This window comes from Leopardus geoffroyi, chromosome B3 (assembly GCF_018350155.1).
Source record: "Leopardus geoffroyi isolate Oge1 chromosome B3, O.geoffroyi_Oge1_pat1.0, whole genome shotgun sequence".
Taxonomy (NCBI): domain Eukaryota; kingdom Metazoa; phylum Chordata; class Mammalia; order Carnivora; family Felidae; genus Leopardus; species Leopardus geoffroyi.
Window position 1 is genome coordinate 31,854,698 of NC_059337.1, and position 16,139 is coordinate 31,870,836.

Below are 16,139 nucleotides of genomic sequence, written 5' to 3' on the forward strand. Positions count from 1 at the left end.
AGTTCGTGAGTTCGAGCCTTGCATCGGGCTCCGTGCTGACAGCTCAGAGCCTGGAGCCTCCTTCAATTCTATGTCTCCCTCTTTCTCTGCCCCTCCCCTGCTCACTCTGTCTCTGTCTCTCAAAAGTGAATAAACATTAAAAAAAAATTTTTTTTAAATACTTTATCACTACAGTGTTTCTGAACATTGTAATGATTCAGAACTCAGAGCAGATTATCTCCTTTACTGGGAGGAACAAGCCACAGCAAGACAACCACATTTGGTAAATAGCTTTGGCCTGAATTACTCATTCAGTATCTATTTGTTATCACCTACTATGTGCCAGGCCTTGGTCCACTGCTGAAGATAAAGTGTGGGTAAGACAGTCATTGTTCATTTCTCTATGGAAATTATCATGAAATCAATCAAAACAAATTCTTGAGCACCTAGTATATTCAGCTCCACTTTGAGGAAAACAAAATGAAGACAGGGTCCCTGTCTTCTGCAGGCAGTTACAACATAGTATCAAACAAAACTTAATAAAACACTAAAATATGTGGTTCAGGTACCAATACCTTAGTAGACAGGAGAGGCAGGAGCCTAAAGAGACCTGGCTAGTTAGGCAGGGTTTCTGAGGAGTTATATCTAAAGATGGGTAGGATGGGTAGGGCAACAGCCATAAGGAATGTGGACTTCAGCCTGAAAACAGACTGACAGACTTTCTGAAAATCTCCCACATAACATATCAGAAAAGCAGAGGGGTCCCTGCCTGCAATGTTAGGCCCTTCCAGACCCTGTGGTTTGCTCTCCTCAGACAAGCTATCCCGCTCAGTTGCTGCCCCAGTCCCAGGCTTACATTAGAATGTTCTAGAATTACACTTCTACGTTTGTGCACACCAGATCAGCCTTCAGCTGCTATGATCAACCTCATTCACTTATATTCGCCTGTTCTTTTGCTTTCCTTAGTCCTTGAATTAATTCTCAAATAGAATCCAATTAGAAGTGGCCCCTCTTGGGGCGCCTGGGTGGCTAAGCAGGTTGAGCACTCGACTATTGATTTCAGCGCAGGTCATGATCCCAGGGTAATAGGATCAAGTCCTGCCTCGGGCTCCGAGCCGAGCCCAAGATTATCTCTTCCCTTCCCTCGCTCTCTCTCGCTCTAAGATTTAAAAAAAAAAAAGTAACCTTCTTCAACATTTTAGCGCTGATTCTAATTTCTGTGCAAACGCAAACCAATTCTAACCATGCATTTAAAATATGCAGTTTCTCTATTACAGTTCAGTGGAAATTCCCCTCTCCAAATTGATTCTATGAATGACTGTTATATAAACCTCACCACTGCATGGTGAAGCAAGGATTCCGACTTAACAGCGGACCCACGTTTAGAGGGAGTCGTCCTTCCGTTCCTGCTTTTGCCTCATTGGTAGACTGGCTGCGAGAAGCGCAAAAGAAGATGCCTTCATCCGAGAGCCCTCGGTTTTCCAGGGGAGGGCCGCAAGGTACCACTGGGTGTGTCTGAAGAGGCCGCTAGGGAAGGCGGGTGGCGAGCGTCGGAGCAGGAGGGGATCCGGGAGGGGCCTTCCCTCTGGCGGCGCAGTAACAACCCAGCACCGCCGGAGTACTCTGCATGCTTCTGGGGACGGCGCCAGGCCCACCTCCCGCAACTCGCGCCCTGGAACGCACACACAAACCAGGTCTTTCACCCGCGAAAGCCGCAGCGGTGACCAGCGCGGGAAATTTCAAGGGGCTCGGAAGCCACGCCCACCCCAGAACCGGAAGCTTTGCAATTAGCGCCACCGGCAGGCAGGGGATTTAGAAGGGACGGGACCGCAAGCAGAAACTGCAATTCCCAGAATGCAGCGCAGGGTTTCCGGTTTCCGGCGAGAGGACCGGAGTGTGTTTACACCGGCGGCTCTGCGGCCGGGTTCCTTCCGCGGGACGGGTGAGGGCTCCGGGCCCCGGGTCGCGCGGGCTCGACATGTGCCCATTAGTTAGCTGGTTCCGTGGGAGTGGTGGGGTCGTCACCTAAGAGATAGTGCTCCTGCCCCACCATTAGTTGTCTGTAACCTTGGGCCGGTGACTTCACCTTTCTGAGTCACGGTTCCCTTGTCTTTAATGTTTAGTTGGTAATGCCTGCCTCAAGGAACACTTGTGAGGATTAAATGATATGGTATATAAAAAGACCTATTTATTTCCTTCCTTCTCATAAACCTGGAGATCGGTACCTTGAGGATGCCTTGGGGTCTGCTGTGCAGCTTCAAAGCCACACGGCCTTTTTTTTTTTTTAGCTTCCCTACTAGAGGCCTCTTTGGAAGCAATAATGATTATAACGAGGGCTTGCCTTGGAGGATTCTTCCACCCTCAGAGTTTCTGATTCATTTTCTGGGGACCCACATCTGCCAAGCGTTGGGACAATAAAGGCAAAAATTCTAGTCTTTGCTACCAGGGGCCTTCAGGAAGGCGTTGGGGACTGGGGTTTGACAAGTATATAGATATTTGTAACCCTTTGCCCTGAGGGTATGTGGGAACAACAGAGGAAGGAGAGAGGGGACAGAGAAGGTTGTATTTGAGTTGGTCTTGGTAGTTTGCTAAGAGGCCAGAGGGAGGAGGAGGAATTATACATGCAGAGTTAGCAGATGAACAGAGATATAAAGTGGGAGATGTTTGTTAAGACTGGAGGCTTCCTGGGGGTGGACGTGCTGGGGAGGTTAGGGCAGGGCAGGGCTCTGTTGGGGAGGAAGGCTGGCAGAGGGAACAGAAAGAATGTTGTCATAAAACAAAACAAAACAAAACAGAAAACAAAACAAATGTTGTCATAAGCCAGGCTGTGGAGTTATAGACTTATTCACAGAAGTGGTTTGGAGTCGTTGGAGGAGTCCTAAGCAGAGGAATGTTTTGATAAGATCTGTGTTTTAAAGTGATGATTAACTATGGAGAACAAACAGATGGTTACCAGAACAGAGGTGGGTGGGGGGGATGGGTGAAATAGTGATGGAGATTAAGAGTACATTTAGCATGATGAGCACTGAGTAATGTACACAATTATTGAATCACTAGACTGTACACCTGAAAATAATATAACACTGTTTGTTAGCTATACTGAATTGAAAAAAAAATAGTGATGAGTTGGGTGGCAGCATGGATATTTGATAGGAAGAGAGGCAAGAGGCAGGGGCTTGTTTTAAAGCTATTGCAGTTCAAGCAAGAGTTGATGAAGAAAATTGGAAATAAGGAGTGTATGTAAGGGAGGGGGTTGGATGATCTCATTTGAACCTCACGACATACCATTTTTATGTCCACTTTAAAGAAAAAGAAACCGAGGCCTAGCGAGCTGAAGTATTTTTGCTGTTTATCGTAGGATGGGTATAGAAAGGACCCCAGATTCTAGTTCTGGCTTCCTGATGTTGCACCCTGTGTTTTTCCAACAATGTCACAATGAATTATCTTTCATTCAGCCCCTTGGTGGGGTGGGGGTGGCGTAGGGTGGCAGTCTGTCCTTTAACCACTAAGGCTCTGTTCCTTTACAGGGAGAAAGAGAGAGCGCGAAAGAGAGAGGATGTCTCTCTCAGATTGGCATCTGGCGGTGAAGCTGGCCGACCAGCCACTTGCCCCAAAGTCTGTTCTTCAGTTGCCGGAGTCAGAGCTGGGTGAATACTCACTGGGGGGCTATAGTATTTCATTTCTGAAGCAACTCATTGCTGGAAAACTCCAGGAGTCTGTTCCAGACCCCGAGCTGATTGGTGAGTCTCTGAAACGGGTTGGGCTGCTGCTCTGCTCTCTCTTGGGGGGAGGATACTTCGGGAATTACAAGGGTAAATTAAGAGTTTGGGATTTGTTGCCTCATAATGTTAATGGTCCAGGGAAGTTAATGGTAGTTGGGTGAATAGAAACACAAACCATGAAATAAAACTATTGGTTGCCATTTCAGTTGCGCATTATACTGAGTTCCTTTATCACAGAGCTCCTTAACCATGACATTGTTAAATTCTTTCCCTGAAAGAGCAAGAATTTGGGGTACGCTAAGGAAGGAGCAGCTTGTTGGGGGAGGCCCCCCGTATATGGCATTTGAGATGGGTTTTAAAGGATAATTAGAAGGATTTGTGTTTTTGCTTGGTTGGTTGGTTAGAGGGAAGGCAGTAAATAAAGGAAAGGAAGATGGTAAGGGTATTCTAGGTGGAGGAAGAGGGAATTTAAATATAATGTTAAATTATATCATAAACGTAATTTATAATAGCTGAGGTGTCCAACTGGCAAAAAGTATGTTCTTAGTCATAAAAACACTGGGTTCATCCTTTTTATTTGTTGCATTTTCCCATTCATTTAAATATCAGTCAGCATGATGTTAAGCTCTAGAGCCTACCTGCGCATAGATTCTGTATTTTATGAGTTGTACTTGCTAATAATTTGTTACTAAAATGTATTTATTAATAAAGAGTACTTTTTAAAGCACGTATCCTTCTCCAGCTATCCGATCAAGATAAGTTTCTTAGGGGCAGAAACTATCTACACTGTTTTGAAGAATATAATATAAATGGACAGTTCTCTTTTTAGATCTGATCTACTGTGGTCGGAAGCTTAAAGATGACCAGACCCTTGACTTCTACGGCATCCAACCTGGGTCCACAGTCCATGTTCTGCGCAAGTCCTGGCCCGAGCCTGATCAGAAACCAGGTGAGTAAGGGCCCTTAGACAAGCAGAGTTTCTGTAATATCTACACCGAAAGGGTCTGTGTGCTCTTGAGGCCTGGCCTGGGTGGAACAAGAAGTGAGTTACTGAGATAGTGATGGAGGATATCTATTATTACATAGTGGATTAGTCCCATTGGTAATAGAGTGCAGTTTTGATTTTTTTTTTTTTAATGTTTCTTTATTTTCGAGAGAGAGAGACAAAGCACGAGCAGGGGAGGGGCAGAGAGAGAGGGAGACAGAATCCAAAGCAGGGTCCAGACTCAGAGCTGTCAACACAGAGCCCGACGCGGGGCTCAAACCCATGGACTGGGAGATCATGACCTGAGCCGAAGTCAGACGCTTAACTGACTGAGCCGCCCAGGCGCCCCAATAGAGTACAGTTTTGATCTACTTGCTGCCAACACCACTAACAGAAGGGGACTTGTTTCTCTACATTTTAAGTTCATTACCCATTGTATTCTAGTGGGGGTAGGGAGCGTGTGTCTCTTTAAACTTCTTTAGATTAACGGTTTATTTCTCAGTGAACTTTGGATCTCTTTGTTGTTGTTCTTACTAGAAAAAAGCTGAAACTCCCTGTGCTCTCCTAATGCTGTAGCAAATCTTCCCACAAGTGGCCCTGGACAGCTCACTTCTGCTGTACTGGTAGTTTATTTTCCTGAAGCTTGAAAATATTTGAACAGTACTAAAGTAGCTCTTGGAGAACACTCACAAAACCTCGAATGCCCTTTTGATTTATTAATAAAAGGTGCTGCTTGGCATTCATAATTTCAGTTTTACATCTGTGTTTTAAAAGTGTCCCCAGGGATAAAGCTAAGCTATGTAAAAGAGGTTTGTTAAACTGCCCATCTGACATATTTTTGAAATGTTCGTGACTGCCGTGATTGGTTATCAGTCTGAAATATCCCCTCTTTTCAATTCTAAACATCAAGGACAAAAAGATCTCTTGTCTACTGATGGGAGGTGAGAAAGAGAAAGGCAGTCTCTGACATTCAAGGGTTGGCCTGGCCCTTGGCTAGGCCTTGACACGTGAACAATTTCAACAGATCGCCAACACCTGTAAGGCCACTCACTCTGAGACTATAATGGATCAAGACAAAAATAAGATCCCTCTCATTTCTGAACAGAGACAAAGCCCTGAGCGTTGTTCACATCACAGAAGTGACCAAATATCCCTCCATCCTGGCTATTATGAGCGGCTGTTTCTTCTTTACCAGTTACAGCGTTGGCCTCGCTCTAGTTTTCTTTCCTCTAGCTAAGGATTATTAGCTATCCAATCATAAAATCACCCCCACTTCCTGACAGCGTTCAATCCAGAACAAAACCCTACTTCTTGAAACCGCCCCCCCCACCCCCGATCCCCCAGCCGAATCCCAAATCCTATAAATCTTCTGTAACATCATCGTATGGCGATACCCCCAATTCTCGTGGTGCGCATCCTTCCCTTTGTACAGAGCAGTGAGCCCAACTTGGTCCACTGCAGGTGTGCCCCTCTCGTCTTTGGCTGGAGGGCACTGACAGAAGGAAAGTAACATTTGTTGCTTCTTCAAGCCAGATTGTTTCTCTTTGATATCCCATTTAATCATTAGACCTGCAGGCCAGGTAACAGCATTAGCATTTGATAGATGAAGAAAAGGAAAGTTAGAAAAGGTATTTATTCAAGGTCACCTACTTAGAAAATTAATGCAAGAGCTGGGATGTGAATCAGGTTTTCCTGGCTCTAGAGCCCACATTCTTTCCACTGGGCTGGCTGCTTCCCACTTCCAAAGAGTGAGGTAGAGATTAGCTCAGAGATGTTACAGAGACAACCACAGCTCTTAGCTGATGACTGGATTCAGATATTAAGAGTCCTTTTCCTCCTCCCTTTGGCCTGGAGTTTTATCTTTGAAACACGTGCATGTTTTATTGCGGGGTGAAAATAAACTTAGATCTGAAAAGAAACGGTTTCGCGGTGGCATTTTGGATATTTTATTTTTGAGTGCTCTTATAAAAGGAAGCACATTTCTGGGTCTCCCACTAGATTAGCGCCTGTAGGAGGAGAACCTGTCAGTCCCTCCCTTCCCACCTGGATCCCTTTGATGGTTCTCTGTGGCAGGTTACGGATCTCTTCAGGATCTTACTTAGCCTGCTGTTTGAGCAGGGACGTGTACCGTGAGCCCTGGCTACAAAAAAAAAAATGACTCGGGATTCCATCAAAGCACCTCATTCTTTTATTCTCCCATGATTTTGCACACAGTCTCACTGAAGCTTAGAATACCTTCTCCTAGAAAACATCTGCTTTACCAATTAAAACTAAGCCAACGGCTAAACTTTCCCATATGTACAAATCATAGTGTCCAAAGATCAGGAAGGAGCTTTGAGTCCCAGTGAAACGTTTGCTGTTGGGCGTAGGTGATAACAAGGTTAAGGGGTACAGTGTTTTTTCTTGGTTCTTATATATATGTATATTTTAAGATTAAAAATAATATAGAAGCCTAAAAGAAAATATGACAGAGAAAACAATTAGCCTTGGTCCTGCCACCCTCCCTAAGTTCTCTTCTCCCCTTTGTCCCCTTCCAGCCTTGGACCACGTGCACACTGACACATTTTACGGAGTTTTACTAGAGAACATATGTACAACTTCGTGTTCTATTTCTTTCTCTTAACATATTGTGTCAGCATTGCTCCATATTGTTCAGATGGCTTTTGGTTCTTATTTTAAATCGCTGTCTAAAAGTCTACAGAGTTGGCTATACATTCCTCCTTTTCAAATGTAACAAGTCTAGAACTCCCGCAGTGGGATATTGATCAGAGCGGTCTCTTTCAGGTGCTGAGATCCACCACTGCCACCTGAACTTGAATTTGTTTGCCTTGTGTACTGGAGCTGCTCCAAAGAGGGTGTGGTTCTCCCATCTGTGGTGGCATCAGTGGGTTTTTCTGAATGGGCACTCATGTTCTTTGTGGGGTGCTGAGGGAACACGCTGGATGATGCTCTGCATCTGCCGCAGGGACAGGGCCGGGTTGTAGGTAACTGAGTGTCTTGTCCCCAGAGCCTGTGGACAGAGTGGCTGCCCTGAGGGAGTTCCGGGTGCTGCACACTGCCCTGCACAGCAGCTCCTCCTACAGGGAGGCGGTGAGTGTGTGCCGAGGCCCCTTGCCCCAGACTCTTGCCAGGATGGCAGGAGAGGGTGTGAACGCTGGTGAGTGGTGTCGAGTGGGAGCTGGAAGCCTGTTACCATGGCTACTAAGAGTTCCTTGGGGAGTTTTTGTCGTGTCTGTGGGTCTCAGTAGAACCCTATCATCCCCCAAACAGGCTCTGTCAGCTAGGTCTTGTTGATTTCCTCTCGTGGGAATGATACTACCTCTCCTGATATTGGATTGGCCTCACGGAATGAGTATAGTTACAGCCAATGGATCCACATGCTGTTTCTGCCGGGCGTCATTCTTTGACTTTTGCTGAACTGCCTGCCCACTGCTCCTTCCCTGGATTTTCTCACTGGGCAAATGTGCTGATGTCTTTCTGTAGGAGAGTTGATAAGCAGAATTAATAGAGCTGCAAACTTCCCGACATATATGCATATGAAATGATAATTTTACAGAGATTGAAAAGGGCTTTTGGGACCTAGAAGAACGTTTGCCATTGGGCTTTCAAAGAGAGCTTTTATCTTGGAAGCATTAGAACTACAGATGAGGGACAGGACTAGAGATTGAAGGTTTACCGTGGTCTTGCTTTCGTTAAAAATTGTTTGTTTCCCCTCCAGTAAGCTACAATCTTAGAGAAAAAAGTTCATGTGTTTCCTGGGGCTATTGTTCCACTGTGGTGATGTGCATGCAAGCACACAGAGGGAGGAAGCACTTCAGCAGCGTGCAGGTGTTTGCTGAGTGGATTGAGCTGGTTGAGTGCTCAGCGCCCCTGCCCCCACCCCCATTTCTCCTGCAGGTCTTTAAGATGCTCAGCAATAAGGAATCTCTGGATCAGATCATTGTGGCCACCCCAGGTCTCAGCAGTGACCCCATTGCCCTCGGTAAGTGCAGGACTGAGCTTGAGGAAACAGGAGTTGTTGGAGAAGGAGAAACAGGGAGAGGCAATTACCATCTTGTGAAGAACCACTGGTCTTGTTGGGGCGAGGGGTAACCAAGATGTGTTACATACACCCAGCCCTCCAAGAGCGGTCAGTGCTGCTGAGAAATCATGGCCTAGCTAACATCATAAATGAGATGGTAGGTTGCCAGATGGGGGCAGCATTTTGCCCCCAGGAGGGAAGACTTCCTACACACTTTGGTGGCCAAGGGAGGAACCCAGACATATGGGGAAGAGAGGCTGATGTGTCGGTATGCAGCATGTGACCTAAGTGCAGAGGGAGGTGATGAGTGGGGAACACGGTGGAGAACACTTGGGTTGTGCTTCTTGGTGTTTTGTTTCCTCCCCTTCTCATGAGAGCTGCTCTGTGGTCCTGTGTCCCTGTTGAACTGGTTGCTCTGAGGCCTAAAGCCTCTTCATACCCTCCTAGACTAGGAAGAGTCTCTGAGGTGAGCCCTGTTCTCCTTCAGGTGTTCTCCAGGACAAGGACCTCTTCTCTGTCTTCGCTGATCCCAGCATGCTTGATACGTAAGTCTACCCATCTTATTAAAGGGTACCCTGTGTCTCCTCATGGTTGGGCCAGAAACCTAATCGTCACCCCAGATTCTGTTCTTAGAGCCCAATCCCATCTCTCCCAAAGTCTACCTGTTAAGTATGTCAGCAGGTGAGAAAGAGCAGGGGCTCCCAGTAGACCGACCAAGCCCAGGGACAGGACACGTGGAGATGCGGAGTTGAAGCAGGGTTCTGAGGGAGGTGGCTTTGCAGCCGGGCTCAGTTCAGTGCTTATTCGGTAGACATTGGAGAGCCTTTAAAATATATATATATATGTAAAAATATATATAAATGTAAATACATATATATATATAAAAGTATATATATATATGTGTGTGTATATATATATATATACACACACACATATATATATATGCTTTTTTTTTGAGAGAGAGAGAGTGAGAGAGCGAACACACACATGCACAAGCAGGGGAGGGGCAAAGAGAGAGGGAGGCAGAGGATCCAAAGCGGGCCCCATGCTGACAGTAGAGAGCCTGATGCAGGGCTTGAACTCACAATCCACGAGATCATGACCTGAGCCGAAGTCGGATGCTTAACCAACGGAGCCACCCAGGTGCCCTGAGCCTTTAAAATATTTTAAGATGGGGAAAGATGCAGGAGCATTGATCCCTAAAATTTTAGAACTAGAAGGGACAGTACAGGTTATAGACCTTATTTTGCAAGTGAAGAAAACAGCTCCACCCTGGGAAGAGAAGGCACCTGACAGAGGTCATCCAGGAAAGTAGTGACGGAGATGAGACTAGAGAGAGACCCCTGAGCCGCCTTGGCTGTGCATGTCCTATCATGCCTTGCCAGAGGGGAAGGTGAAGCATTGGCAGTGGACCCTAGGACTGGCGGCCTTGCCATTGCTGCTGAGGGCAGGGCAGGAGAACAGAGCCAACCGGTGGGAGGTGCCAAGGAATTTAAAGTCAGGCAAGGGAATGCAGCTGTTTTGAGGGGCACCCAGAACTGCTGGCATGCTGAGGGGTCTCTTTCCTTCTTAGTCACCCTTGTGTTTCTCCCTGCCTCTGTCCCAGGTTGGTGCCTGCTCACCCAGCCCTGGTCAATGCCATCGTCCTGGTTCTGCACTCGGTGGCGGGTAGCACCCCACTGCCAGGAGCTGACTCCTCTTCGAGGAGCATGCCCTCCAGCTCGTACCGGGACATGCCAGGTAGGCCCCAGAAAGCGTAACGTAGGCCCCCTCGGGAGCCGGCAGTGGCCCAGGGATTTGCTTTACTCAGCAGCTATGTATAGCGCTGGCAGAGGGCGTTCCTCGGGAACTCTTGGTTTGAGTCAGGGAGTGCATCTGTCCTGTAATTTTCCAAGGGGAGAGATGAAAATGTGAATTTGGAGAGTATCTGAACTGAGATTCTGGAGCTACGCCTGTGCCTTTCTGTTCTTCCTCCCGAAATCTGTTCTCCCTCCTCCAGGTGGCTTCCTGTTTGAAGGGCTCTCTGACGATGAGGACGACTTTCACCCAGTAAGTGGCCTGGCTGCTTGCCATTTAGAGGAGATGGTGCCAGGGATGCGCCTCTCCCTGGGACTTGGCACACCCAAGCCGGGGGGTGGTCTTAACCCCTCTGGTGGCCAATCTACGTCATACTATTCCTTTCTGAACCTGGCAGCTTGGGGAGGCTCCTTCTGTTCCTGCCATGGGGGCGGGGTTCATCTGGGAATGTCTCAGTGCCACTTCCCTGATCCTGGGCACCTCCCTTCTCCAGACCTCCAGGTCCACGCCTTCTAGCAGCACACCCAGCTCCCGCCCAGCCTCCCTGGGGTACAGTGGAGCTGCTGGCCCCCGGCCCATTACCCAGAGCGAGCTGGCCACTGCCCTGGCCCTGGCCAGCACTCCGGAGAGCAGCTCTCACACGCCGACTCCTGGCACCCAGGTATGAAGATGGGGGCCGGGCCCCCAGGGGAGAAGCTCCCCAGCAGTACATTGGGTTTACCTTTGCTGACCCTGGTGCTAGATCTGGTTTGAGCTGAAGTCTTCCTGGAACCCTGGTGGGGTTCTCACTGCAGCCCGGTCACCCTCTCCCTGACTTGCCTTTAGGGCTTAGCATCCGGGGTGCAGTACAGTTCAGAATTCCTCCCCTCGTCGTTCAGAACCTCCCCTCGCGTAGTGTGCCCTTCCTCATCCTTGACAGGTCTCAGCCGTCACCGGCTTAAGCGTTCCTGGTAATGGTCACTCTAGCTGCCAAGGCCATCTCTCCCAATGCTGCGGTCCTAGGCTAGGTCAGAGGCTCAGTTCCATTTCCCTGGGCAGAAGAGGATGGAATCTTTTCTGGCCTCAGCGAGCTTTTAGGCACCCCTGTGTGGTTGTCCCACGTAGGTGTCTATTGGGAGGCAGTAGTTGGGTACCCCAGGGACCAACGATGGGGTGCCGTGACGGTCTCATGTATGTACTGGAAGATTGAGGTGGCTCTGAGGGTGGCACTAACCACTGATTTGTCTCTAGGGCCATTCCTCAGGGACCTCACCAATGTCCTCTGGTGTCCAGTCAGGGACACCCATCACCAACGATCTCTTCAGCCAAGCCCTACAGCACGCTCTGCAGGCCTCTGGGCAGCCCAGCCTTCAGGTCAGTTTTCCCCACTCCGGTATCCATGTGGCTGCCTGGTTACTTTGAATACGGAGCTTCTTTCTGCTCTCTAGAGGGCCTTCTTCGCCCTAGGAACAGCTGGTGCCTGGCGGTGTGACAGGAGAGGATGCTCCCAGCAAGGGCAGTTTTCCCTGTGGCTTCCAGTCCTGCACCCTGTGGCCCTGGCCTGACTCCACCGACTGTGTGGCTGGGACACTTAATGGCTGTTTTAGTCAAAGAGTCATTCATTCATTCCGTGAGCATTGACTGAGTATTGAGTACTGAAATACCAAATCTGGGTCCAGCTCCTGGGGCAGAGGTGAGCCATCATCATCTCTGCCGTGGAGGGGTACCAGGAGATTGAAACGGGAGCAGTAGAGCGAGAAGCCCAGCCCAGGCTTCAAGTGAGGGCCTGGGTCAGGCAGAACTTTTCTGAGGAAGGGGCGTTTGAACTGATTATCAAAGAATTGGTTAGAGGTTAGCCAGACAGGAAAGGGGTATTTGGGAGGATGGTGTCCAGGTAGAAGCAGCCACCTGTTGGAGCAAATGTGTGGAGGTACATGTGACATCCCCGAGCCTGCAAGGCCAGAAGGCAGTGTCCTCATGGAGAAGATCCTCAGACGGAGCCAGAGAACAGGGGAGCAGGACCCTGAGTGTGACAGCCCTGAGTGTTTGAGGAAGGAGACCAGACTTGATCCGGTAGTCACCAGGGAGCCAAGGAAGGTTTCAGCGGGGAATGACACCATGGCTGCTCTGCTTCATAGAAAGGTCACTCGAGCAACTAAGTGGAAGACCGTAGGAGCCAACGTTTTATTGCATGTCTCTGTGCATGAGCTGTCTGCTTCACTCTGTTTCCTTTGCTTTGTTTCCTTCACTCTGTTTCCAAACACTTTGTTTCCTTTGTTTCCTTCACTCTGTTTCCACTCTGTTTCCTGAGCCTGGGGGTGAATGTCATTTCTGGAATTGGTCCAGGGTCATATAGCCATCAAGTGGGAAAGACAGGGTTCAAGCTCCCGTGGCTTCCTCTAAACCTGTGTGGTCCCAGTGGACAGTGAGGGGAATAGGAGCAGGGTCTGTGGACAGCTTGTCTTTTCCATTCCTTCATCTTCCCCAGCTAGATGCCTGCTCACTCTGCTCTCCAGCTCAAGAACTTTCACTGGCTCCACCTGACCAACCAAGTTGGTTTGTGTGGTTTTTGAAAGACCCTCCACACCTCACTGCCTGCCTGCCTCTCTGAATTTGCATTTCATCCCCACTGCCTTCTTCCCACGAGTGAGCACATTGTCTTCCTTAAGTTGTGCACTTCCTCCTTCATGAAGTAGAGATATTGATAAAGCTTTGAAAGTACTAAAAGAAAATGTGGGGGGCGCCTGGGTGGTTCTGTCGGTTGAGCATCCGTCTTCGGCTCAGGTCATGATCTCACAGCTCGTGAGTTCAAGCCCTGCATTGGGCTCTGTGCTGACAGCTCAGAGCCTGGAGCCTGCTTCGGATTCTGTGTCTCCCTCTCTCTCTGCCCCTCCCCCGCTCATGTTCTGTCTCTCTCTCTCTCTCTCTCTCTCTCTCTGTCATTGTTTAATTTTTTTTTTTTTCAACGTTTATTTATTTTTGGGACAGAGAGAGACAGAGCATGAATGGGGGAGGGGCAGAGAGAGAGGGAGACACAGAATCGGAAACAGGCTCCAGGCTCTGAGCCATCAGCCCAGAGCCCGACGCGGGGCTCGAACTCATGGGCCACGAGATCGTGACCTGGCTTAACCGACTGCACCACCCAGGCGCCCCTCTCTCTCTCTGTCAAAAATAAACATTAAAAAAACTTAAAAAAAAAAGATTAAAAAAAAAAGAAAGAAAGAAAATGTGGGTTAATTTCTTTAAACCCTTATAGTGGAGAGGGCCTTTTGTAGCTGAGAGTCAAAATCCAGGAGCCATTACATAAACAGTAATACATTCTGAGTTTGTAAAAGTGAAGATTTCTGCATAGGAAACCACACCAAACCAGAAGCAAAGACCAAAGGCCAACAACAAACAGGGAAAAAGTCTGTAACACATACCAGGCAAAACTTCCCTGGTGTGTAGAATTCTAGTAATTTAGGACCAACAACTCCATAGAAAAATGGGCAAAGGACAGGAACAGGCTCTTCGTGGAAAGGAAGTGCTGATTAACGCCATGATTCCTTCCAGCCCCATTTCTTGGAATTTCTCCTGGAGTTATGTGTGTGCATGTAGAAAACGACATTTATACAGAGGCCGTCACCTTGGCATCATTTGTAGTGGCGAAGGGTTGGAAACAGCTCAGTTATGGTACATTTCAAGACATGTATGAGTTGGAATATTGTACAGTTATTAAAAAGCTCTCTAGTGGCAAAGAGAGGTCATCAGGCTACGTTAATTATGTTGGAAAAAAGGCAGGTGCTGAGGGTAGAACAGGGTCTAAGAAAAGAGTAGCTACGGGAATATATATTTGTATTTTCTCAAAGATAAGTAAAGTAGGTTCTCTGGGGTGGGTATGGGAGTGGATAGAGGGAAACTTTTCACTATGCATCACACTCAAAAACAAAACTAATTTAAAAATGTACCCCCTCCCCCCATCTGTGTGTATGTGTCTGTCTGTCTATACATAGAGCAGGAGAAAGAAAGTAATTTAATTTTTTAAAATTTAGATAGTGAGTAATCTGTGCCTTCTTTTTTGATCCTTATGTTAAATTTTTCCTTTTTTAATTGGGAAAACTTCTCGTTTGTTCTCTAAACTCTCAAGGCCCTCTGGTAGTCTTCCTAGAAGCCCTGTGTTCTGCGCAACTTCACATCAGCGACTTTGCCTTAGGAACCAACCTTCGTCCCTCCCCCTGAGAGAGCAGACCCCAGCAAGTCTACTGAGGATCCCAGCTAACGGCTTCCGCTTGTCCTGTCTTTCTGCAGAGCCAGTGGCAGCCCCAGCTGCAGCAGCTGCGCGACATGGGCATCCAGGACGATGAGCTGAGTCTGCGGGCCCTGCAGGCCACTGGCGGCGACATCCAAGCGGCCCTGGAGCTCATCTTTGCCGGAGGAGCCCCGTGAACTCCTGCTCCTCCTGACCCCCCAGCAAACTGCCAAGGCGGCTGCCCGTGGAGGCACTCCTGAAGGTGCCCCATCTCTCCTCTCCCCAATACATCTGATGGTTGACCTTCCGCCTTGTCCATTGCTTGGCCGTTCTGGCTGATCTGAGCTGGTGGAGGCAATGGGGCAAGCGTGGTGTGTGGGTCTTGGCGCCATGGGATCAGGGATTGTGGCCTGCCCCTGCTTCTGAGCCCTGGGTGGAGAATTTTAGACCCACATCACGGGATGCTGTGTGATGCCCACATTCTCTTTTTTGGAGAAGTTTCCAGCGATAGCGCCAGGACCTTTGGTACGTTGGGGTGTGGCAGCCTCAGGACATGCCCAAGGCTGGAGCAGAGCCGCCACCCAGTGTCCAGGGTGGCTGCTGTGTGGCGGCTGTGGCCAGAAGAGGCCTGCGCTTCTGAGATGACCCCAGTCTGAGGAGTGGCCAGGTGTCCTTTTACTGTGAGCGGGTAGGGCAGCTCGCCTTCCCACAGGCTCCCACAAGATTCCGTATTCCTCCCCTGGCCTCCTCTCGCCAGGGAGTCTTTGATGCCTATTCTGTAACCACGCCAGACTCTGGGCCTCAGAGCTGTGCCAGGAGGCAGGGCCCTCTTCTCTGTCCTCAAGGCGTAAATACAAGAGCAGTTAAATAACAATACTAAACAACAACACCAACACGAACAGGGCTCAGCTTTCATCTTGAAGAGAGGGCACCAACCCCCAAGCTGCCGCTCCATCTGCCTGAGCTCTCGTTCCCCTTGGCACAGTGTTTCCTACTGCGTCGCAGACACGTCCAAGTTGAGCGAGTGGGTTTCGTGTGCTTTGAATACTTTGTCAGGAAAAGATCCTTCCCCTCAGATGGTGTTTCAGTGGAAAGGAGCTCAGGTCTGCGCCTGCCCTGTGCCTTAGGTAGACGTCCTGCCGACAGCATCCACCGTCCTGGTCATTCAGCCTCTGCTTGTCACTTCCTGGGACAAGAGGTCTACCACTGAAAGGACTGCCTCTTCTGTCCTTTGGTCCCATCTCTGCCCCGAGGGAGCACACAGACAAGCCTGCTGCCCTGTCTGCTCTGTTAGCGTGGCTTTAGTTAGGGAGAGGGGTGACGATTCACTTGCCCCTTTGGCCTGTGCTGGTTTTGGTGTCTCGCACATCCTGTTCTCCATGAATGGCTTCCTTATCAGTGATGCTCTTAAGAGGAGGCGCTCAGGAG

At 48.7% G+C, this 16,139-nt stretch overlaps 1 protein-coding gene across 2 annotated transcripts; it reads left to right on the top strand.

Moving 5' to 3' along the window:
* The first annotated feature begins 1,793 nt into the window (after positions 1-1,793).
* On the top strand, positions 1,794-15,018 carry UBL7 (ubiquitin like 7). Of its 2 annotated transcripts, none has more exons than XM_045449098.1 (11): positions 1,794-1,921; positions 3,507-3,719; positions 4,519-4,650; positions 7,694-7,776; positions 8,584-8,668; positions 9,195-9,252; positions 10,314-10,447; positions 10,707-10,756; positions 10,998-11,165; positions 11,735-11,857; positions 14,771-15,018. In XM_045449098.1, exons 1-11 carry the CDS (start codon positions 1,834-1,836, stop codon positions 14,906-14,908), a joined length of 1,272 nt encoding a protein of 423 aa, XP_045305054.1. In that variant the 5' UTR covers positions 1,794-1,833; the 3' UTR covers positions 14,909-15,018. The 2 variants fall into 2 exon arrangements, with proteins under 2 accessions (XP_045305054.1, XP_045305055.1); XM_045449099.1 differs by having other exon boundaries at positions 1,795-1,921; positions 4,531-4,650.
* Positions 15,019-16,139: the final 1,121 nt, after the last annotated feature.